At 41.1% G+C, this 23599-nt stretch overlaps 1 protein-coding gene across 2 annotated transcripts in view; it reads left to right on the top strand.

Moving 5' to 3' along the window:
- The first annotated feature begins 1989 nt into the window (after positions 1-1989).
- Positions 1990-23599, top strand: part of slc44a5b (solute carrier family 44 member 5b) — a 29864-nt gene continuing 8254 nt past the window's right edge. For both annotated transcript variants that reach the window (XM_068725904.1, XM_068725903.1), the window contains exons 1-8: positions 1990-2176; positions 14413-14461; positions 18363-18436; positions 19964-20048; positions 20339-20423; positions 20561-20674; positions 21517-21577; positions 21663-21786. In XM_068725904.1, the coding sequence (XP_068582005.1) occupies positions 2140-2176; positions 14413-14461; positions 18363-18436; positions 19964-20048; positions 20339-20423; positions 20561-20674; positions 21517-21577; positions 21663-21786 (629 nt within the window). In that variant the 5' untranslated portion in view covers positions 1990-2139. The remainder of the gene's footprint in view (positions 2177-14412; positions 14462-18362; positions 18437-19963; positions 20049-20338; positions 20424-20560; positions 20675-21516; positions 21578-21662; positions 21787-23599) is intronic.

Below are 23599 nucleotides of genomic sequence, written 5' to 3'. Positions count from 1 at the left end.
TGTATTATTATTATTGTTCACTTCTATAAAAGTACAAATGCACACAACAGCAGGCAGTATGTTTCCAAATAGGGTCCATCTGGCTGTGGAATCATTCTATTTATAGCATCAAAGCCAACTGCATCAGATGTCGATGAGCAGAAGTTCAAAAATGACATCACAAATTCTCACAGAAACAGACAGTAGGACTGATAAACAATCCTTTACATTTCTACATCTGCTGGCTATACCATGTTTTTTTGTTTTAGTGTCCTTTTCTTTTCTTTTTTTTTCCTTTTCATAATAGACAAAATACATACATACAGAAAGAGAAAAACAAAAACATATAATTAAAAAAAAAAATATAGATATATATATATATAATAAAATAAATATATAATCAAATAAATAAATACATTTAATAATTAAATAAAGATAAAAAGGTTAGGCCATAAAAGGTTTAAAACCACTGTCCTATGCCTGTGTCATCAAGACAAATGGCTCTTCGTTTATCGTATTGCATTTGGCAATAATGTGATCCTGATTCTGGCACTGATTCCTCCACATCAACATATGATCGGTCCCGGGGAAGTCAATCCCTTCTTAATGCCTGGCCTTTGGCTACCTGAGCTCCCATTACTTTTATCCAGAGCACTGAGAGAGACATCACTTTTTAGATGTCAGTGTGTAATACAAATTACCTGTCCCATTTCTAATCTAATCTTACATTAAAATGCATGAAATATTTAACGTTTTAGATATGATGTCATTAAAAAGACATAACGCTTGGCGATGTGCAATTATTATTCAGGGAGCAACCAGGTTGAGTCCCTTTGGCTGCAGCTGTCACAGATAAAAACATTCTTCTAACTTGGTCTTACTTTGCTGATACTATATGAAAATTGAACCCTGCAGCTCTTGGATCCCCCGGTTATTGTGAATCATTTTCAGTCTCTGCTGCCCCGTCCTGGTCTTAGTCACTACTCTCAAAACCCATTACCAAGATGTGTCTGTGTGTGAATACTAATATAGAAAGTACATATTGAAGTGTTGTAGCCTACTTCACTTAATTCAGTATTATTGAGTCACAGAAAAACTGTGACTCAATACTTTAACTCCATTTCAAATGGGAAATTTATTTACATTTATGTACATTTATTTTGCAGAACACATTTTTACATAACTCATAAACTGTGATGTAGTCTACTGTTTAAATGACCCAACAATGGACAAACTGTGTTTGAATGAGTAAGTGAGAGCCACTTGGATCGCGCAAAAATAATGAAACACTGCTTACTGGTGACACATACAATAATAATGGATTCAGAGGGCACATATGTATGTGTGTAATATTTTCTATACATTTTTTTTCCTACATAAAGGACCTGAACCACACACACAGGTGAGCGTGTAATGTGCTTGATTGACAGGTTGAGTTGAGTTTTGTTGCATCTGTTTAGGTGGGAGAAGTTACACCTTTATCATTGTTATAAGTTAATATAAAAACAAGTGGAAACTCTATTGTGCAACACATAAGAGAGATAAAACATGCATTCATGTCACTGTTAATAAATATAGGAGGAGGCAGAGAGAGAGAGCAATATTTGCAATGCCACAGAAAGCCCAGCTGAGGGCAGTGTTTCACCACCGAACGCCTCACTGTGAAGATATATATGTCACTGCCTCCTAAAAATACTGCCTGCAATATTGGCTGTATTATTAATCAACCAAAAGAGGCCTCCTGGAATTCACAGCTTTTATTGCAGACACAGGCCGTTTACTAAGCCCTGCATTGTCTAGCATCGTCATAAGTCCTACACATATTCATGTCAGCGGACAAACTGCACTAAAACGGTGTGCTTTAAATCAACACCCAAAACAAAAGGTAAACGAAAATTCACTAGCAGCAGCAGCAGCCACGGTGCACGTTCCCTTTAAGACCGTTTTGGAATAATTAATGACGTCGCGCTGTAAACACGACTGACGCTCAGCTGCGTGGCCGAAGCATCCTCCAAGAAGCTCGAGACCTCTCCAGGTTTCCTCCTGTGTTTATTTCTCGACGGGACCGTGCGAAAGCCACTAAAATAACTGCGGTTCACCTCGACTCTCATATGCGGTCTCCAAAACCAAGACGACGTCGCATTTGTCCTACTAAGTGCCATGGCTAGAAAGACGGACGTCCCCTCCTCTTACTATGGTGAGTCGGTTCGTCTTTGTTGTAAACGCCAACATATTTTTCCCCTCTGTACTGTGTATAACGGTATGACAACATGATACATTGGTATGTTATTTAGCCTGAGTGATGTTTTTAACCCATTGCTGTGATTTACGGGGACGTTAGCTAGCTTACATTGTCAGTTGTTAACTATTTAGGGGGCTATTTAACGGTTAACCGTTGACATCCAATACGCAGTCAACGTTAACGGTTTTAAACGACTATTAACGTTCGAATAAGTAGCCTAACGTCTTTTTTTGTGTGTGTCTTGAATCTGCTTCTTTGGCGATAGTTTAATGTTACCTGGTTAACTCCGGTGATATAACGTTAAGGTTTATGCCTTTGTGTTGTTTACCTTGTGAATAAAGTCTCCTCAATAATAAGTCGTTATTACTTATCACTTTCCTCCTCCACTTGTCATCACTTCATCTTTGTTGTAAACGCAGATATATTTTATACCGTTATTGGGTGACGGTTATAACAACATGAAGATATAACGTTATCTCCATAAACGATTGGTCTGCCGATATGTCATCAGATGTATCGTTTTGTCTGGTTATTGTTTTAACTGTCGGAATGTAACGTTAGTGGAAAATGCCCATCACTATTTCCCAAAGACGATGCCATCAGATGTCATTGTTTTTTTGAATAGGACAAAGAAAAGCAGCTAAGCTAGCGTTTATCCTCACATTGAGAAACTGGAATTTGGTCATTTTAGCTTTGAAAGACTTCCAACGATTAATTGATATGACATCAAATAGGTATTAACGGTAGAATAACGTTTTAAACGGTTATTTGTAAAATAAAGCCCAACGTCTTTTTAAATCCGTCGCGAGGATTATCGGTTTCCTCTTGTTACCGGAAAGAATTCAAGATTTATTTTTTTTTTGACGATCGATTAATAGATTAGTTAACCGTTAACCTCTTGCTGTAGTTTAAAGAAACGTTAACTAACACAGCCCACAGTTAGTCAGTTGGCTATTTAACGGTTAACGTCAAATACGTAACTATAACTATAATAATATATATATAATAACTAAAACTGTTTGTTTTTTGTAAACGGTTGTGTCGCCTAAGTTTCCTGAGTAGGTCAGTCTAATGGCTTTTTCAGAGTGTTTATTATGTTTCACCCTACACATGCTCAAGATGATTGTTGCCTTGTTTTTATTACATATAAAAAATTGTGCAGTATACTGTTAACAACAATAAGTCTTTATCTCCGCCTCTTCTCGCCCACATTATACAACGTTGTAACAAAGCAGTCCTGGTAGTTCTGTTAGTGATGAAGATTCAAAGCATTGTCCTCTGTGAATGGTAATGACAACAAAGGATGTATAGTCTCCAGGATATATGTAACACATGAGCAGATCTTCTGTCCATTAGCCGGCCTTAGTAATCATGTTGTTTATCAAAGCAAAAATAATCCTTTATCACCACCAGATGCCACACAGTGGCTTTCCTCTGAGACAAAGAATCACTTACACTGGTGATGTTTACCACACTGGTGGCTTTCTGAGGTTTGATACTAGTATTGATTCTTCCACAGATGAAAAATATTGTTCTCTATATTTAGTAATCTTCCATCTAATCATTGAAAAATAAATATTTTGTGCTTCTTTCACAATTGTATTCATGTTGTGAGTGTACCGCTGCTCTCAGGCTACTACAGGGCTATCATGGGAAACTAACTAGCTATTGAAACCTAGACTAAGTGATCCACCACACTGACAGGACAATTAATGTCTCCTTTCAATGAGAAATGTCTTTGCATATATGGCTGTTTTGAAAGAGTGACTTTAATTCATGTCTACACTCATCTATTTTCTCAGATTCACCCAAAAGCAAAGGTAGACCAAAAACATGATCAGCTAATTTGTCCAACCCCAGTTATAACGCATTATTGACTATTCACTTTTTCATGTCGTGCTATAATCATTGTCTGCAGAGCCTTCCACATCATTGTCGGTTAGATACAGATATCATCCTACTCCAAGCTTTATGTAATACTTACAACCAAAATGACCGTCAGGGAGGCTTGATCTTTAGATAGAGTAGCAATATAGAGTAGGTCTGCTCCTAACTGTGTCTCCCAAATGCTGACCCCGAATGTCCCTCAGACCTCATGACCACAGCACTCTGCCAATCACTTCTGCAACCTGTCATCTGTGGTAGATTCTCACTGCTCTCGGCAGACATGCAGCTCACCATCGGGGCCTTCAAACCCTATCACCATAAACCTGACACTAGAGATTATGTGTAGTGTAAAGTAAACATCTTGGCGCAGGTTTGGAGTGAGACTGTGTATCATCGTTATTATTATATACATTACTTAGATGCAGGGTGTGCATCATTACAGAGGATGATATAATACATATACCTGCATTATCTTCTCTTGTGTCAACTCGAGTGCTACTCTCCAGAGAATTACATCGAATACATTGAGACAGTTTAATTAAGGAACATAATTTTGCCTAACAGCATCCACTGACCTAGCTAGCGGAGCATCGGCTGGAGTTATGGGGCCTCACTGTGTTTAGGTCAGCGGCTTTATGTTATTGGCTCCCTGGTGCTTTCGTTCCATCAGCTATAACTCGGCAAAAGAGCAATTCAGAAAATGTTGGTCTCACAGCTGAGCATAGAATGAAAAGACACATTTTACATCGGCATACTCTACCCCGTAGTGTTGACAAATTAGACTGGAAACTAGTGTGCATAGTAACGAAAATCTTTTTTTGCGATAGCTGGTAATGTACCCACGGTTTCTGGCGTTCTGTGGTGATTTACTTCTTTTATTCCAAAAGGAAGTGGACGATTCTATCCAGTTAATTATTTCCAGTTCAGCCAGTCGGATAGATCCTGTCCAACTTGCCAAACTGTGTGTCAGTTGATTCTGACACAGTTGATTTCGCAGAACCAAAGAAAAGGAGTTTTCTTTCTAGACTTGCCACATTGTAGTGACACTCAGACACCCGCTTCTTTATGAACAGTAGCCACAAGGCATGTTTTGTATAAGAATTGGGTTTTTCTTAACAGGAAAACCTCCTACTCGCTTGAAAGCGATGAGTATATTTCTAAGAAATGAGGGAATCACGTAGCTAAGGCAGGATGATGGACTGTTATGATGCCATTCCACATCAACAGAGAGTTATCACCTAGCCCTAACTTATTATATTCTTGGGTTTTTCTTTTAATGAACATAATTACATGCCCTCATAGAAAGCAGCGAAAAACAAGTGAGCCATGAGTTGTGCCATGTATTTAAGCAGCTGCTTAAAAACAACTACCTGCCATCCCATCATTCACGTCCAGCCGTTTGAGCCAGATTGAAGTGCTAGTATATTATATAACGTTTCTAACTATGTAGCAAGTGTTCAGTGGGCTTATTCTGTCCTGCTGAACTGTTCAGTCAGTCATAAAAGAAGGAAATAGCTCATAATCATTCTGTGACAGGTTTGTAAGTAACAATTTAGATACGAGTTCCATTCACCACAGAAAGTGTTGAGTCGGGCACACTGTTAATTAACAAATTTCTCGCATGGGCAGCTTCCCTAAACGCTGCATTTTCATACAGAGTCAATGACAGAAAGCTGAGCGTCCTGGTTTAGAATCAAACATTCACAGCCTCTTCCTGTGAAATTGCAGTCAGAGAAGGTTGCGGCTCAAATGGCCCATTTTGCGCCCAGGACTAAGTACCATCATGGGCTTTTAAGTGTCACTGTCCTCTGCAAACACTCTGACTCCATAGTGCTCCTACACGTTTTATTAGTCTTCATGGCATATCTGCTCGTTATTTTTAACAAGGTTATGTTCTTCTGCTACTAATTTCATGTGTCTTTTCTCTATAGACTGCAAAGTCAGTGCCTGAAAGTATGTTGTTCACACTAATGATAGGGTGAGTCAGTAAATAATTGTCAGACTCACTTCTGCACAGCACTGGATGGGGATTTGTTCAAGTCCGTGAAAATGGGACATTTAGCTGCGAAGCGACTTTCTAGGCGACAGCAAGGAGACTTTTAAATTTCCAATTTGTAGTGCAAATACAGTCAGTGTTTGTTTATGACTAGGAGGCTAAGTGACATTGGCAGTGATTTATGAAACACAAGCCAAAGATACACTGGAAAAGGAGTGAGAGATAAAGCTACCTTCATGCTAGACACGTAGGTTTTGAGTCTCGGGTGCACAGGGAGACTCTAAATTACTTTTGATAGCTTTAATCTGCTAAATGATGCAGCTAGCGTGATCGAAACAAATGCATCATTATCCTAAGAACAAAAGAGACATGGTGTTCTGACGTTGCAAACATGCGTTTTGTTTTTTGCACAGGTGAGGGTCTTGCATTGCACCCTACAGGTTTGCTTAGATAAATCAGGGATTTAGTGTCGTTGACGCTAATCTGAGTTTAATGTGTGCAGACTGCTGAAAGGCAGCGGTTCAGAGGACACACGGACAGTGAAGTGATGTTAAAGGCAGTGTTGGTAATCATCATCAAAAAACAGTATTCATATTTTTATTGAAATTCTCATTACATCCTGACAGATTAATCAATTATTCAAGTGCTTAAAAAAAGAAGAAAGAAACCAGGTATATGTGGCAGGACTGCCTGCCTGCCTGCCTGCACGTATTCTGCAAGGGTGCTCCCTGCTTGTCAAATACTAACGATAGCCATGTTTGTTGTTTTTGGTCATTATGATGATTTTGGGGGAGTGGCTTTAGACGGAGGCCTAAAGAGACAGGGCTGTCACTTTCTTGCTAGATTTAGCAACTTTTGGAGCAATCGTTGATCGGTGCTTTCATCAGAAAAGAGTTGGCATCATGGGATGGGTTTTTCAGTTGGATGATTTTAAAAATCTAGCGCAGGCTTGCTAGTTTCTCAAGAAATGAAGACATTGGCCCTACTTCTACCTCAAGTAGAGCATCACTTGCTTTTTGAAATCTATATTGTATAACTAGTTGCATAAAGTCATTAAATTACATAAGTGCATTAACATTTCCTGCAAAGAATCCAGATTCAGACTCTGTGATGTGCTGTGACACACATACATACATATATATATATATATATATATATATATATATATATATATATATATATATATATATATATATATATATATATATATATATGCACTTAAATAAAGCCACATCATTGACAGTCAGTGAGAGATTCTCTTTGTGGTTTTAAATTTAATTTGTGTAAAGTGTTGCTTACACATGATGACCTTCAGCTTTCTGCTAGTTTTTGTTGGGCTCAAAGTGGACACAGTTGAATAAAATATGCAATTGAAAACAGTGTTATGGAAATATACTCATTCTCCATGAAATGTGCAATTGCAAAGTCTCATTACTCCTACCATTACGAATCTTGGCCCAGATGCATCTTGCCTAACATAAAACTTTAATGTGCAAAGGGAGATGAGGATTTTTTCTGTGTTAACATACGCAGCAAAAAATCCTCATGGTAATTAGTCGTTTAGATCAGTACGGAGTTCTGGAAATCTTGTTTTCCTAAAACATACAAATAGATCTGGCTACAGGGTGAGATTTTTTACAGTAATCTGTTTTTTAGTGCAGATTAATTTGAACATACTTTTGTGAGAAGCGAGCTGCCTTATCCTGTCGTGGTTTTTCAGGATATCAACACTAATACCTGAGGAAGTTGTATACGCGAGACAAGTCTTGAATACTGAGTATGAGAGAGGATGTGGGCATTTGTAGTGGTGTGTAGAGGGCATATTTGGTTATCAAGATGAGGCACATCCTCTTATGTTTAAGTCTTTATGAATCCAGGCCAAAGCCGGTTGAGCCCGTCACTGATCTACAGTAGCAGGAGTGAGCCTGGTTTCACAGGAACACTGGGCTGCCACTGAAATGCCTGGAGGCTTCCACAGAAGTAACCAAGGTCACAAAGCCCCAGCCACAATATACTGCCACTTCTGCGCTCAGAGCGGCAGGCTAGCTGTCAGCGGCTGACACACTCGGATGCTAACTCCTCTCTTGGGGGTCGAATCCCAGCCCGGATCCCACTATCCTCTGCTTCTGTGTCTTAGCTCGCCTCTGAAAATGTGCACCGGAAACACTGTTCATGCACAGATAGGAGTTAACCCAGTGGGCTACCAAAACCAGATATGCCAAGTACTCCTTGAGCATCTGCTAATAGTTGAGAGGATCCCAGGGGACTCTGCTAAGTAAAACCTAAACCGGAGATCTGGATGTTGTTGTCTTGTTTCAATAAGGAGACAGGCGCTTGAAAGGTTGCACTGTTGTCCAGTGGGGGGGAATAAGAGCGTGGCAGGGAAGATGTTTTTGGATACAGAAGGGCGCTGGAAGGAAGCCAGAGAAAAAGAGAGTGATGGTGCTACACGGAGAGTGTTTGTGTGTATTATCTCTCTACACTTTTAACATTATGAAAATGGGGGAGCCATCTGGAGCTTTTTAACTGCTTTGATTATTCCGGCTTAGTTTATTTTTTTCTCTTTCTTTTCTGATGAGTGTGGGTGACTTCCTTGTTCATAACGCGGTTCCCAATAGTCAATGTGTGTAGTTTCTTTTAGTGTAGTGTAGCTAGGGTTACTTGGATGTGAGAGAAACCGGAACACTGCTAAATTAGAAATACAAATTACAGTAAAAGCCCAAAGCCACGTCACTGCTGTTGCTTTCCTCTCTGGATTGGCAGAAGCCAGTGCTTCCATCAATTATGAATGAACATACTGTATACAGCGTTCAGGCCTACAGGATGTGCCCGCCCTGCTGAGCAACATCATTATGCAGAATTTTTAACATTTCCATTACTTTTTTTTTGTTTTGTTTATTTGTAGCTGGATCTAAGCCCAGTGTAGCTTTAACAGGAGTGCAAACTCACAGCACTCCGCTCTCTCCAGGTCTTAGAAATGTTTGTTAAACAGCAGAGTGACGACAACAACAAAAAAAGGTCCTTCCCTAATGCCCCCTCTGACCCAGCCCATGTAGAGCACCTGCAGTGTTCGAGCTGTTTGCCTGACCACGGTATGAAAGAGGCCTGTGTTGGACAGTGGGGCCGGGGCACACTGGTGCCTGTGTCTGCCCGTGTTCATGTGTCTGTGGACTGGACGAGCTGGGAAACGCTGGGAGGGGTGGGGGGGGCGTCGTGGAAACGGGCTGGAGAAAGTAAAGAAAGTTTTACTGTGGAGGGTGTGATTACAGCACTGTACTGTGTGTTTAACATTCCTACCATATCATATTTGACAATTATGTGCTTTCGATTTTTTTAACTTGGATTTTAAGATTTCTATATTTGCTGCATAGGCTTTGCTCTCACATTATCAGATCTCACAGTATCTGCAGTGATGTTTGCCACGTAAAGTATAAATTATGTGACTCGGTAGATAATCCCCGAGCAGTCTAACCTTATGATGAAGTGAGCTGCAGGAGATAAGTGTGCAGTTTAGTCTCCTCCCAAATTGTAAGGTACAAGGCGATGAATTGCTTCTGTGACTTTCCGGTGAAGCTTTATCTGTCCGGGCTGGGTTGTTATACCTGGCTTTTTTTTCCTGCACAGGCACTCTGCAGTTGATTCTCAGCAGTCAATCCAGCACATACTTTAGAATCCGTCTGACAGGAGGCACGGACTTCAAATTGAGGCATTCTCACACTGAGCTTTTATTAAACCTCTGTTGGAAGAAGGCATTTTATCACAAAATATGTGTGTCACGGACTTATTTTACGGTGCCAGGGTCCTCACCACTGTAAAGTGATCCATAGGTCTTGTTGCTATGGCAGACTTGCTGCAAATGCAAATGGGGTTTTCGGAGCAAAGATTAGTGCCAAAGCCTTTGTCTGATCCTGATGTGTAATTCCTCACCCAGTCCAGCCTCATTGCCTCGGAGCCTCTGATTACTACCATGACTGTTGTGTTATGCGTAAATCTTTGGGTCACAGCAGGACACGTGTCATTATTCAACACTCTGTCAATAGAGGAGAACTAGCAGTTAGTGGAGCTAACAGTGACTTCAGCCGTCCCGGTGCAGCATGCCTGCCAGGCTTTTTCCGAATGTTGTTGACCACAGAGCCTCTCTCAGCCTGACTACAGCCAGCGGCACACATCCAGTGCACCGCCCTCGTCTCCTGCACCGGCACACTGCAGTGCGGTCTAAACAGCCGTCACCTAATGCAGAGCCTGCTTGTATCCGGGCATCACTGGTGGTTTTCACCACTCTCTCTCAACCCTTCATTCAAATCTGTGTTGTGGGACAACAGCCTGGTGTAAGGCGTCAAGCTGATGTAGCTAATTTTATCTGTGCTGAATAAGCACAATCTCTATCACCTGAATGTTATTGTGTTAGAGTGAAGGGGTATGTAGTCCGCCAGAATGTTTTAGTATGCTGTACGCTACACTACAATATCTTTTTACTGACGGGGGGTATGCAACAATCACATGTTAGTTTTTGAGTTCCCTCCATCGTACTGTGTTGACAGGATTACATATATTGGACATTGGCGGGGGACCGTGCTGCTTGCCTGCTGGTCCTCTTGCTGGACACACCGGCAGGCTCCCCAACTCCAAAACAGAAGGCTGATCAAGAAAGCACACAGGACTCTGTAAAAAAAAAGCTCTGGTCCCTGACAGTCACTGCACCACAATCTGTCCTCTCACCACTGGCTCTCCTTGATCTCAGTGTGATTCAACTTGCACTCACCATATGGACTTACTTGTTTGTGTCACAGTTTCTCCCGCACTGTGGAGACCTTATGTTTTGATTATTCACACAACCGAGGAGGATCAATGAAATGATTTTTTGAACATCCATTTAAATTCAGCTTACGTTGGGCCCCGTCTAGTACCCAGCTACGAATCTCGTTCACCCCCAGCAGCTGCATCTCTAATTAGCTCTGATGTGAGTTAATGTGATGCAACCTGCTGGCCGTGTGGGTGTAGCAACAACCACTGGGATATATAAAACAATTGGAGGCAACTTCCGGCACAACACAGAGGAATAGCTTACTCTGTCAGTACATCATGCACGGATGCTGATAGGATTGTAAGAGTATGAGATTTTCACGGTACGATAGTATAACAGTATTTCACTCTTTTTTCTTTTTTTTTTATTAATTAAAACAAGTTTAAAATCTAAGTGGTATGGAGCTGTTTTTAGTTCACAAGGTTAAATTGAATTGGGATGCTTGACCATTGAAATGTATGTTTCAATTGCTCAATATGTGTCATTATACAGAATTATGTGTATGATGCATCATCTGTGAAAACATCTTTGAGCTCTTAAATTTGTAGGTTATTTGAAATGGAGTGTAGCATCCTCTTAAATCCAGTGCTAGCGCTCTCTGAATGCTGCAGTGAGCACCTGGTCCGGTGACATCGTGTCCTTGGCCGAGGATTTAACACACTTAACCCAGAACATCTCACACTTTTAGACCTGAAACACCACTAAAGTGAGAGGCTTTCAGTGATGGCCAAACAGATGGCTAGGCACCCTCATGGGGTTTTTAACAGCAAGGACAAAAGAAAAAAAGCATATGAGCCTCTGGTATCGAGGCTAGCCGCTCACGCTGCTGCCATGACAAGGGGCTAAAATGGTCATTATCACACCTACAGTGCATTTAAGGAATTTCCTCATGATCTAATATCTGCACACAGCCCCATGCGGTCATGAGACCAGCCAACTGTAACCTCTGACACATGCACAGTTCTCCATCTGCCATAATTCTTACGCCTCTCCAGTATACAGAAATGTGACAATTACTCACCTAGATTCCAGTGCATTTGTTGTTGCTGCTGACTCTGCAGCTTAAGGGCACCAGGGTTGTTGGTGATTGAAAGTGTTGTCACTTTTCCTGACATTATTACTGTTGGCCCAGCAATTTGGCATCTCTATCCTTCAGAAAGGCAGGCAAGAAGATATACTTTCACACATGCAAATGTGTGCAACATCCGCCTTAACGTCCTGCAGAAATATTAGCTTTGGAAACCTTGTTTGCCACAACGTGAAGGAATTCCACCACGGCCAGATGATTGTGGTGACTTTCCTCCGTCACTATGGGATGTGTAGCTGGAGCAGCCACTTTTTTTTTGCTAACATGTATTGAATTATAGGGTTTCTCATTTTGCAATTGTGTCCAGTTCAGGCATTATACCATTTAAAAAAAAATCTTAAACAGAAGAGACGTTTTTTTATGTTTTAGTTAACTTTTGTTGACCGCAATTCTTTTAATCTCATATTCAATGTAGCCGCAGTTCTTTCATTACAAACAGATGGATATTACGCGCTCTTCACAATGTCATAATTGATCTAACACCGATGTCTCTGTGTTGAATTTGTTAGAGACATGAAAGAGATGTTGCTGTGGTTTTTACTTTTACTGTATTTGGCCATTTACTGACCTTTTATGGGCAGACGAAGGAAAGCCAATACAGTCTCGTACTGCAGACTAACAAGACATTTAGTGGAGCTGTGAATAGTATCGACATCACAATAATGTCACCATTTGGCAGAAACAAGTGCTCAGTGCATCTCCTGGTTTAGTTCATCTGGTGAAATAATGCTTTTTTTCTGGTAAAATAACCTTTTTGCCGAAGCATAGCAATACATTACAAGCGACAACTTCATGTTTTGTTTTGTAGTTTATTTCTTAAAAAGAGGTATTCATTTTCTCCAGTTAAGTTAACAAACCAGTTTTGGTTTGTTCACCCATGCATGAAAAAAATATTGAATAATAATATGTAAGACATTAGCTACAGTGTATTTAATGAACTTGTCTAGGTTATTACTCCGTGTACACCATGGAGAGCTGGATGCTGCGTTCAAAGACAGCGGCCTGGTCAACCCTATGAAAGTTGCTCACTGGGCAGAAGGAGCTTCATTTTCAGGCTGCCTTTGTGGATTTCGAGCTCGCCATAGTTAAACGTTGAGCCTGGAGCGTGTGCAATAGTGAGAACACCCGGAGAGGTTAAAAATAAAGATATACAGCGAGCTAACGGAGTATGTTAACACATCATTAACGAGCGCTAGCACTTCTATGCTACGCTAGTTACTGAATGCATGCATGCTGCTTTCGCTTTTTAATGATTGTAACAGTGAATAGACCTACTTGTCTTTAACAGTGTTGTTCCTTAATTTCATTGTCTTCTGTCTAGATTGCCAGGTGATGGGGTGGTTCACTTTCACACTGTGATCTGTTGGATGAAAACGTATTCACTGTTTTACAACCACGGCACACACAACTCACAGTCATAATCAAAACTACAGTTGTGGACTTGTTCCAGAATAAACTACACTGGCCAAGTTGATTGTAGTGGAGATTATATCACCCAAAGCAACAGTATGGCTTTTTAATGTGTTTTTTTTATAGTTTTTGCATCATTGCGGAGATCTATGGGATGGAGGCGTGAGCTCAATCAATTACAGCCAATACTTATTAGGATAAATTTACTGTTGGCTTTGGTCTTTTAATTGTATTTGCTGATAGAAATAAAAGTGTTATGTGCTTGTTCATTTTAGGACTCATTACCTTTGACAGTACATTGAGAACATGGTGTGTACGTGGTGCAGTGTACTCATTCCTCACACTTTAAGAAGCAGGGCTGAGCTGTACGTCTCTCGACAGGATGAATGGGCAGATGGGAGATTGGCCCACTCATGCTGCCCCTAAGTCTGCCCCAGCTGCTTGGAGATATTACGCCCCATGTGCGGTGATTAATAGGTCCTCAGTCGTCACGTCATACTAGTTTCAACTGGGATAGAGACGACTTGGGCACCAAAGAAGAAGCCAGTGATAAATGTAAATGTGTCTTCATACCTGCAAGAGCACCCAGTGGGAGTTATCCTCTCGCGTGACTGATGGTGCTCGTAGCATTGGTTCAGTATTCGCTTTGCTGGGTCAAATGGGGAATCCTCACTGTGACCCATATACGCTGTTTGGCTTCGGCCTTAGAGTTGTTAAAATGATTTATCATATTTCTGTGTTTAGCTACATTGTTTTGGCTTTATTGCTTTATCTTTGCATGATCATCCCTCATCATCGCAGTCCTGCTACGAGACCTGAACTGTGAAGTGGCCTCGTTAGGTTTTACTGGCCAATTAAATAGAACAGCAGGTTAATTTTGCTAGTATAGTATATGGTGTCAGTGTTGTGAAATGTTGCTCATAACCATTTGGATGTGTTGTTCACTCTGTCAGTTATATTGTTGTTCCATTTGATTCTAACCTCACCCTACTCTGCTTTTCTTATAGGTGAGCCGCGCAAGTATGACCCAAACTTCAGAGGGCCTGTTCATAACAGGTACTACACATACTCAACATCTCCACCTTTTGCTTTATAGTTGATGCATCTAACAGAGTAATACTAAATAATCATACTTTCGATGCACAATTACATTACTGCATTACAAATATGTTTTGAGACATGTAGGCAGAAATCACAGTCAGTTATCTCAAAACTTAAATATTATATGTGTATGTATGTACTACTAGGACTTTGTAAGAAAATGTGTTTGTTTTTGTTTTTCTGGTGGCGTGACCCTTGTAACTTGTTTGTCGCTGTCTTTCGTGTATATTGATTTTGTTCATTGTATAATCTTTTTTGGTACACGCCCAAGTCGGAGCGTTGATAGATTGATCATTCGTCATGCCACGTTAATAAAGATTGAGGCCGAGTGCTGGCAGCTCTCTCCACTCCACCACACAGATCAATGGCCATAAGTCAAGCTGGTGGCTGGAGTTAGCCCAATGACACACACTATTAACCAGCCAGATACACCCAAACAGATGTAGTCCACACATCACCGGGGGCCATTGCATCGAGGTGTCTCCTGTTTTTCAACCAGAAGCACGAGGGCACGTCTCCTGATGAACTACAGCCTACTGTCTACCTAGTAAGGGCTACAATTCTATTAATGTAGGGTATAGAAAATATGGCGTCACGTCACACAGCTCGCTGTATATTCCAAAGATGGAATAAAAAGATGTCTTATAAATTGCTGCACATGAAATTGGCAACTTGTGTGATACTTTAGGCACTTAAAAGTGAGCTCACATATGTCAAAAAAAGATTGACAGTGATGGTGCTTTACAGATGTGATCTTCATTTAGAATCGTAGACCTATCAACTGTGGATTGGCAATTGTGCCTCTCAAAAATGAGGATATTTAAAATGAAGTCTACATTTTATGACTACCTGATTTCCGAGCACAATGAAGAGCGGAATTTTGCAATAAAGCAAAAACCCTTTGAGGGGGTCGCCACAGGCTTTTTTGATGACTCAGTTATTTTCTGAGGTAAAGTAGGCTCTTATCTCTTTTATGTTCCATGTGAGTTTGGCAGGCTGCTGTGAAGGCATGTTTCAGTCCTCCTGTGTCTCTTTAGCCCACCCTCTCCAGCTCATTCCACTGCTACAGCTGGGTGAAGGCACCACGGATGCTTTGATGTTTCTGTGGCTCAGAGGCTTTCCTTAATGAGAACGGGGAGAGAACCGACTCGGCGGTCGTCTTGTTTTCACGCGAGCTCTGTGCCGAAATGAAGTAACCTGAAGTAATCCGTGGTTATTGAGCGGTCCTCTAAAGGACGTACAGAAGTGGACACGGTGTACTGGGACAATATAATACACAGATAAAATCTGTGTCCAAAATATACACAGAGGAGCCACAACTGCACAACCGTATTGCAATGTAGTAATGCCTTTTTGATGTGCACTCACAAACAAATGTATCCTGCCGCCATAGCATGTGTGACCGCTACCTAAAGGAGCCCCGTGTTTGTCAGAAAAGTCACTCTTGGCTTCATGACCGTGAGGAATATCCCCATAGTGTGAAAATCTGATCCTCCAAATGTCCTTTCCTGTTGATGTCTGTTACAAAGCAGGGACAGGCTGGCAGATTCACACTACAATGGAACTCATGCTACTCTGGGCACTGCTGCCATCTGTGTCACCTTGGCTCTCTCAGAATATCAGCCCAACAAATACAACACTGACACAAGAGTTTCACTGTTGCAGAACTTCCAGTACTGATGTTTTGTTTTTTTCCCCGTTCAGTACACCAGCAATGCTTTGGTCCCTCTGGTCCCACTTCACATCTGAAGAGGCCGGGTCAGGGTCCGAATAGATTTGCAGTTTTTTTTTGGTTTTTTTTGCCTGCTTTTCTGAGATAAGAGAACAAAGCTGAAATGTTTTCACTCCCCTCACTTGGTCAGCTTCTCTTCGACGCTCACCTATGCGTGCTTCACAGGTGACCGTGGTGCTGTGTGCACTCTGCCTTAATAATGCAGATGGATCTACTGTAACATAGTACGGCGTAGGAGAGGCGAGGTCGTCTTTAAACCCCTCAGATCTCCCCCTTTAATCATCCATGATGTGCTGCTGAGTGATAGCTAACTCATCTTCCAACTAAAGGGATTCAACCATTGCCATGGCAACCCTGACAGCCTTTCCCCTTGTTCTTTCCTTGAACGTGATGAATTGGTACTCCCTTGTCTCTCTTTGTTAATCATATGCACGGTATCAGCAACAGCTTTGCTTGTAGTGTGTCAGGTGTTTTTTATACTGTAGCTGTCTTCCTCAGGCAGAGCCTTTGTTTCTCTATTATCTCCCAAAAATAATTGCTGCGCTTTTCTTAAAAACAAAAACAAAAAGGTTTACACCAAGTCCCTAAGCCTCACTTCATATGGCAACCAACTGCTTGTTTAGTCTTTTGTCTTCCAGTGTCAGTTTTTGGAGGTTTTGGCTGATGTTGGGATGTTTGCCTGAAGATAGAAAGTAGATGGTCTGTGAGTGGAGATATAATATTTTTAATTTGCAGGTATTCACAGTCGTGATGTAATTCAGATGAGAGTGGTGATAATGGAGTCATCTTATTCTAAAATGAGAAATGAGGAGAATCAGCAGCCCTGCTGGAACAGAAAACATTCCACATGCTCTCTCTCTCTCTCTCTCTCTCTCTCTCTCTCTCTCTCTCTCTCTCTCTCTCTCTCTCTCTCTCTCTATATATATATATATATATATATATATATATATATATATATATATATATATATATATATATATATATATATATATTAAGTTCAGAGCAAACCAGTCTACCATGGAGTTCAAGCTTTACTGCAGTTATTAATGCAGGACTATAAAAATAGCTCTTAAACTTATAAACAGTCTGGGATAATTTGCAAGGCAAGCTTAAATTACACAGCTGACCCCAACGGATAATTGATTAATTGATTCTAAGAGGCTACACTGAGTAACACTACACTGACTAATGTAAAAGAATAAGTATTTAAGCTGTATTTGCCCCTGTTTGTATGGGTTGATGTGTGTGTGCTCTAGCCTCTCTTCACTGTCTGCTACTTAATCATGAAATTGTACTTGGAGGCTGAAGAGTATAGCCTGTGTAGAAGCATGTAACCATGCTGCATACAGAACGAGGACAATCCTCTCTTCAAAGAACTACACAGAGGAAACACTGTCACATCTCTGATCTCAGGCCTCCTTTTGACATCGGCCTCGCTCCTCTGGATGAAAGAGGAGAAGGGTTGAAAGCTGGAGGAGATGAGGGTCTCCAGTCAATTTGTGGTGTGAGAGGGAGCCTATGTATGTCATCTGTATGGTACTACTGGGCACAGTGGATTGAGCTTGGCTGTATTCAAGGCTGGGCTCAGTACTCTTGAGTCTGAATAGTTTTTTTAAAAAGGGGCTGGACTGACAGCTTCTCTCTGAGTGGAAAGGAGGGGATGAAAGCTTGTTGTTGGGAGAGAGACAGTGAAGAAGGAGAGGGAGAGAGAGAGAGAGACTCTGAGACGCTGCTTTAAACTAGCAAGCTGAGGATGCTGTGGGGAGAGAGGCAAACTTCAAATAGCTGTCTGTGCCTGTGGGACAGTTAACTCTGGGGGGAGGTTCAGAGTCTCATTAGAAAGTCAGTAGACCTCCACTGCAGTCTCTCTGAAAGCAGAGTACACATGACACCTTGTTATACCTGGTAGCAAATGCTGCACCCAGATGTAAAGCTCAGATTCACTTATAAACAGCAGCTCCGTCATGAGTACCAACAAGGAAATGGTTAAACACACAATCAACAGAAAATGTATTTTTCTCAGGACAACCATTCATAAATAACCTTATTTTAAGCTTTTAATCTTTCCAGTGTCACACGTCTGTTATTTGTTTTCACACATTTTTGGTTTTTTTTTCCTCCCAGGAGCTGCACTGATGTGGTGTGCTGCGTCATCTTCATCGTTGTCATCCTCGGGTACATCGCGCTGGGTACCGTGGGTGAGTTTGACACATTGATTGCAAAGTTCTAATGACACACACACACACACACACACACACACACACACACACACACACACACACACACGATATGATATGTTCTGGTCTGGTTATGAAGTGAAGGTGTCTGCCTGTGACAATAATTTGTCAAAATGCTAATTTAACACAAACAAAATGAGTTTGCTCAACTCCAGAGGATGCACTGACACTTAAGAACAACATAAGCTGTTTTTTTTTTTTATTAGTTTGATTTATTCATAATTTCTTGGTGGGCTATTAGACAAAATGTTTGATCATTGAAATTGCGTGGGAGTTGAGAAATGCAGCTCCCCCAGAGAATGGGCCAGTCTTTTAATAAGAGGGAGATTCACCACAACATGCAGCCTGTATGTTTTCTGTAGTTTGTTTTTCCCTCTGGCTCTCATTTCTTTCAAATTGTCTCGTTCACTTGAGTGTGACAAAGTCCACTTTGTCTGCAAATGACTGAGGCCATGCAGTGTGGTGAATCTCCTCATTGGCTTTTCTTTATTTCCATCTTGCCTCAAGTTTTCCTTTTTCTCATTTAATTTTCTTGACTCTCTCTTTCTCTCTACTTTTTTATTTCACCGTCTCATTTTTCCCCAATCTGCCACTTTTCTTTCCCGCTATCTCATGCAGAAAACATATCCTGTTTTATCCAGCACACCTGACCGCACATTTCTGTCCTCGTGTCTTTCACACGTATGATAAACATCACGATTTAGGGATGAAATGAATTCCAAATTCTGTCCCCAAAGTGCCGTCCGTTGCCAGCTTGTTATCTGCGGAGTCACGTCTCAATCTGGGCATGAGAAGGACTTTTACTGTTTCACAATCATTTAAAAAGAGCAGCAGCCATGACAATGGATGTGACTTCAAATACACACTGACATTGTCTGCAATCAGCTGAATAACTCTGTGTTCTTTCTGTAAAATGTGTAAAGTTTCGTCATCCTTGTTGTGTCAAACACTTGGAGACTGTCATTGTTTTACCGCTTCACATTCATAAAACAATACTTCATAAACTTAGAATTGCTTAGTAAAAATTAATTGCACCATTAATTTCAAGGTCCCTGCTACTCCTGTCTAGAGAAACAAATTAAACTGGATTGATGTGTTTATTGTTTTTTAATCTGTGTCGATGTTTCTTCTGAATTCGCATGCATACATACATTCCAAATACATTTCCGTTATCTTTTTAATTGTGTTTCTTTTTTTTCTTGGTTGGTCCACAGAGAGACACGCATGGCCTTGGCCTGATGCACTTCTATAGATTCATATAGGACCCTCTCTGACCCAGCTATATCTAATAATAATAATAATAATGCAGTACATGTCTTAAGGTAGCTGATACAAGCTCTCAGACTTACTCTCCACATTCCCAGACTGATAGCATGTTTCCTTTAGGACCACAAAGAGCCGTGTGTACCTCGGTAGGTAGAACGATGACACTGAGTCTGTGTCTGGTGTGGTGACACATGTTTAAATTGTGCTGCGCTGTGTTTTCAGCCTGGATCCATGGTGACCCCAGGAAGGTCGTCTATCCGACCGATAGCCGCGGCCAGTTCTGTGGCCACAAGAACACCCCTAATGCGTGAGTGGAGAAATGTCTTTCTTGAACGATTGTTCGCTAGAATAATTATGTTCCCCAATTTGTCCGCCAGCTTCCCGGCGTTATCTTTACACTTTCAAAAAGGATTTGACCACAATACACGGTGATGCTTTGTGATTAATTATGGCAGGCTTCACTGCATGGCTCCCTCTCCCTCCCTCTCTGCATGTGTGCGTTTGTGTTTAAATATTTGCTGATAAGACTTTGCTTCTCTGTCTTTTGAATCCTTCTAATCAGACTTCTCTCCTTATCGTCACCGTTTGTCTCCACAGAAACAAATCCAGATTATTCTACTTCAACATGCTGAAATGTGCCAATCCTGCAGTTTTGATTACCCTCCAGTGCCCTACAACCCAGGTAAGAGACTGAATGAAGCCCCTTCTACCACCACCTTTTTTTGCCCTGCTTTGTGATCCTCACCCAACCTGTCCTCCACGCTTGATTATGCAAGATTGATGGGATGTCTCATTAAGTGGATGTGTTGCCTCCTCCAGCTCTGTGTCTCCAAGTGCCCTGACAGATTTGCAACTCTACTGGATGCGTGGAATACCAAAAACTGGGAATACTACAAGCAATTCTGCCAGCCGGGCTTTGAGATTAGCAGTAAGGTGAGAGACGGTGGTTTGTGGTCCATTTTCTCTTTTTGCAAAAAGGGCTTCTAAATTACAAGAGTTTAAACCTTCTTCTGTTGTAGACACACTTCTCGAAAATATAATTGTACAAGAAAGCCTCTAAACACAAAAAAAAGTAATCCATCCTCAGGTTTCATCACTTTATCTGTCCGGTGGTTATAATGAAGAGCTCATTTCAATGTGACTTGAGAGATGGCCGGAAGTGAGCTAGCAGCTGCTGATGCACATCACAGCCCCGTCCAGTCGGCTGGCGGCAGTTCAGTGACGGTGACGTTGGCGCGGTGGTGTGTAAGAACCACAAAGTGAGGTGGTGTGTGGGTGCACCTAACGGCTCAGTCACACTGTTAGAACTGAATCCCTCATTTCCATTCCCACATCCTCCAAGCATGACAGTGTTGCGTCAGAAAGGATTCAATCCAACCACGTCACATCCGACTTCTGTGGTCTTCAGGAACAATATTATCATTGATACCAACGCTCTCTGCAAATTAAATGCTGAAGTGAGATCTATAACTGAGATCATTTTCAAAATGGGAATTATTTAAATGTTTGTAAAACATACTGATAATTATTTAGTTCACAAGACTAAACTGTGAAACTATGTTTTATATGTTATTATTCCATATGAATTAAAATCATTGGCAGCCAGGCCCACAAGACTTTAGAGAAATACAGAAACCTGCAGGACCGATTCAGATAAAACAACGAATCAGTTAATTGAATGGTAAAGGCGCTCCACTCCGTCTCTAACGACAATAAACACTATGATAAATATCTTGTTTTCAGTTGTTGTGCCATCTCTTTTGTTTCCCTTTCAGTCGGTTGTAGAAGTCATACGAGATGAAGACTGCCCGTCTATGATTGTGCCAAGCCGACCCTGTAAGTACATCTGAATAACTGTAATCACACCAACACACGATGGCTCCCAATCTGTTTGCCAGGCCAGTAAAGAAATGTGTTTCAGTCCTTCAGCGGTGCTTCCCGGATTTCATTACAAGAAATGGAATTTTAACTGTAGCCAATGAGACCCTCTTCAAAGACGGTGACAATAACCAGAGAAGTGTCCTCGACCTCAAAGACGCTGCCAAGTAAGATCTGCTTCCCTGCAATGTGAATCTTTATCCTTGTTGTTCAACCAGTTAAGTTATGCAAACAATTTAAAAGTAATGTACATGAGATCGAGAATTGGCATTTTTGCTGTAGTAAAAGAACATGTATCCATATTTTATTTTCAAGTGATTTAAAACTGTTATACTGTCAATAGGGCTGCCCACTCTGCATCCACAGAGCTCTGGACAAATATGACAGGGTAGGACAAGTGGGCAAGTCACTGACGCCCAGCAATGTGTCCAACCACATTCAAAGTCGTTTGCACGTTTATTGCATGAAAATGCAGCTAACCCGCAAGTTCAAGACTCGAACTTCAGGTGTGCCTACGAGCTCACAACAGCTGCTTTGTAAATCTACGCCATCGACAGACATGTTAATGGACTGAGATAGCTTCAAATGTTGGATAAGCAGAGAAATCATGTATTTAAACCAGTGAGCTGATATTCTAACATACATGATTCTGTGTCTGCCGGGACCCAACTTGTGAAAGATAATGTGCTTTAATGCTTTTCTTTTCGTAGCCAAGTAACGGCCATGCAGCAAGGAGTGGAAAGGTCTCAAACATGATTTATTATAGCTTTTTAACTTTTGCCTCCGCTGTAGCCAGTAGACTAACCCCGCCTCTTCATCATAAACAATCTGTTCCTGCTTCCCTCCACCTGCAGCAGTGGACGGGAATCAGGACAGATTAATACAATTGTTTGTGGCATATATAATACATCTACCTCAAAACATCCAGTCATCTACTACTTTGGGTGTCAAATAACATGGAGGGTGATGTGGTGCCCCCTGGTGGTCGTTAGGTTTGCTCCCTGGATCTAGATATGAATGCAGGTTTGCATAACAGTGCTGGATATGATCCAAACTCTCGTCTATAGACTCAGTGACCTTTAGGGAGCTGAATAACAGCTCTTCATCTTCTTGCTTGGTGTTTGTCCCGTAGCGATGTTAGCTCGTCCTCTGTCCCTCCTCGGCCTGTACTTTAGACATTTATCTGAGTCATAGGGCAGCGTCTCTGCGGTCACATTTTGCAGGAGCAATGTTCTGTGTTCTGACTGTGTTACCAGTCTGGTAGTTATATTCTCCCCGTGGACATCTCAACATCTGGTTTTCATTACCAGAGTTCTTTAAATACACTGACACAATAGACGAGACATTTGTCTTTGCTTAACATTTTTTTGTTTTTTTCACAGGGAAAGGTTAAGTTCAAATATCAAAACAGAACAGATTGAGTCATTTGAGTTTTCTTAAATAAAGATGAATTTAGATGACAAATAAAACAGATTAAAAAAACAATACAAATTATCTTGAGTCTGCTATGCTGAGTATTTGAAGCACTTAGTTAGTTTTATTAGTTATCGGACACTTGACCTGTACTGTGACTATAAATAACTGTGTTCTTGACCTGACACATCCATTAATATGTGCTCTTCCACTAGCTGCTCCTCTGTATCACATTCAGTAACATGCTGCTGTACCATTCACCGCCATACCGAAGCAACTATTGCTGCATAGCTCTTCAGCAACACTAACGCTGTCTTGTGGCTCTTTGATATTATAGTTAGATTACTTCTCTCCTTACCTTCATAACCCAATACGTAGCTCTTAAAGCTGAGAATATCAAAAAGCAATTTTAAACTGTATCCATCTTTGTTTCATCGTAAGAGCATCAAAGATGAGTAAAGTGTCAACATGTTTTTGAGAAACCCTAGTAAGTACATTTTTAGGAGCAGAATCACAAACCTGCCCCAGTCCGTCTCTGTGTCCTTATTAAATCCCTTTTTTATTGTC

This window comes from Cebidichthys violaceus, unplaced genomic scaffold, assembly GCF_023349555.1.
Source record: "Cebidichthys violaceus isolate CVI_PGR_0920_01 unplaced genomic scaffold, fCebVio1.0.p SCAF_37, whole genome shotgun sequence".
Lineage (NCBI taxonomy): Eukaryota > Metazoa > Chordata > Actinopteri > Perciformes > Stichaeidae > Cebidichthys > Cebidichthys violaceus.
Note: the sequence above shows the minus strand (reverse complement) of the source record. Positions and strands in the feature narration are given on the sequence as shown.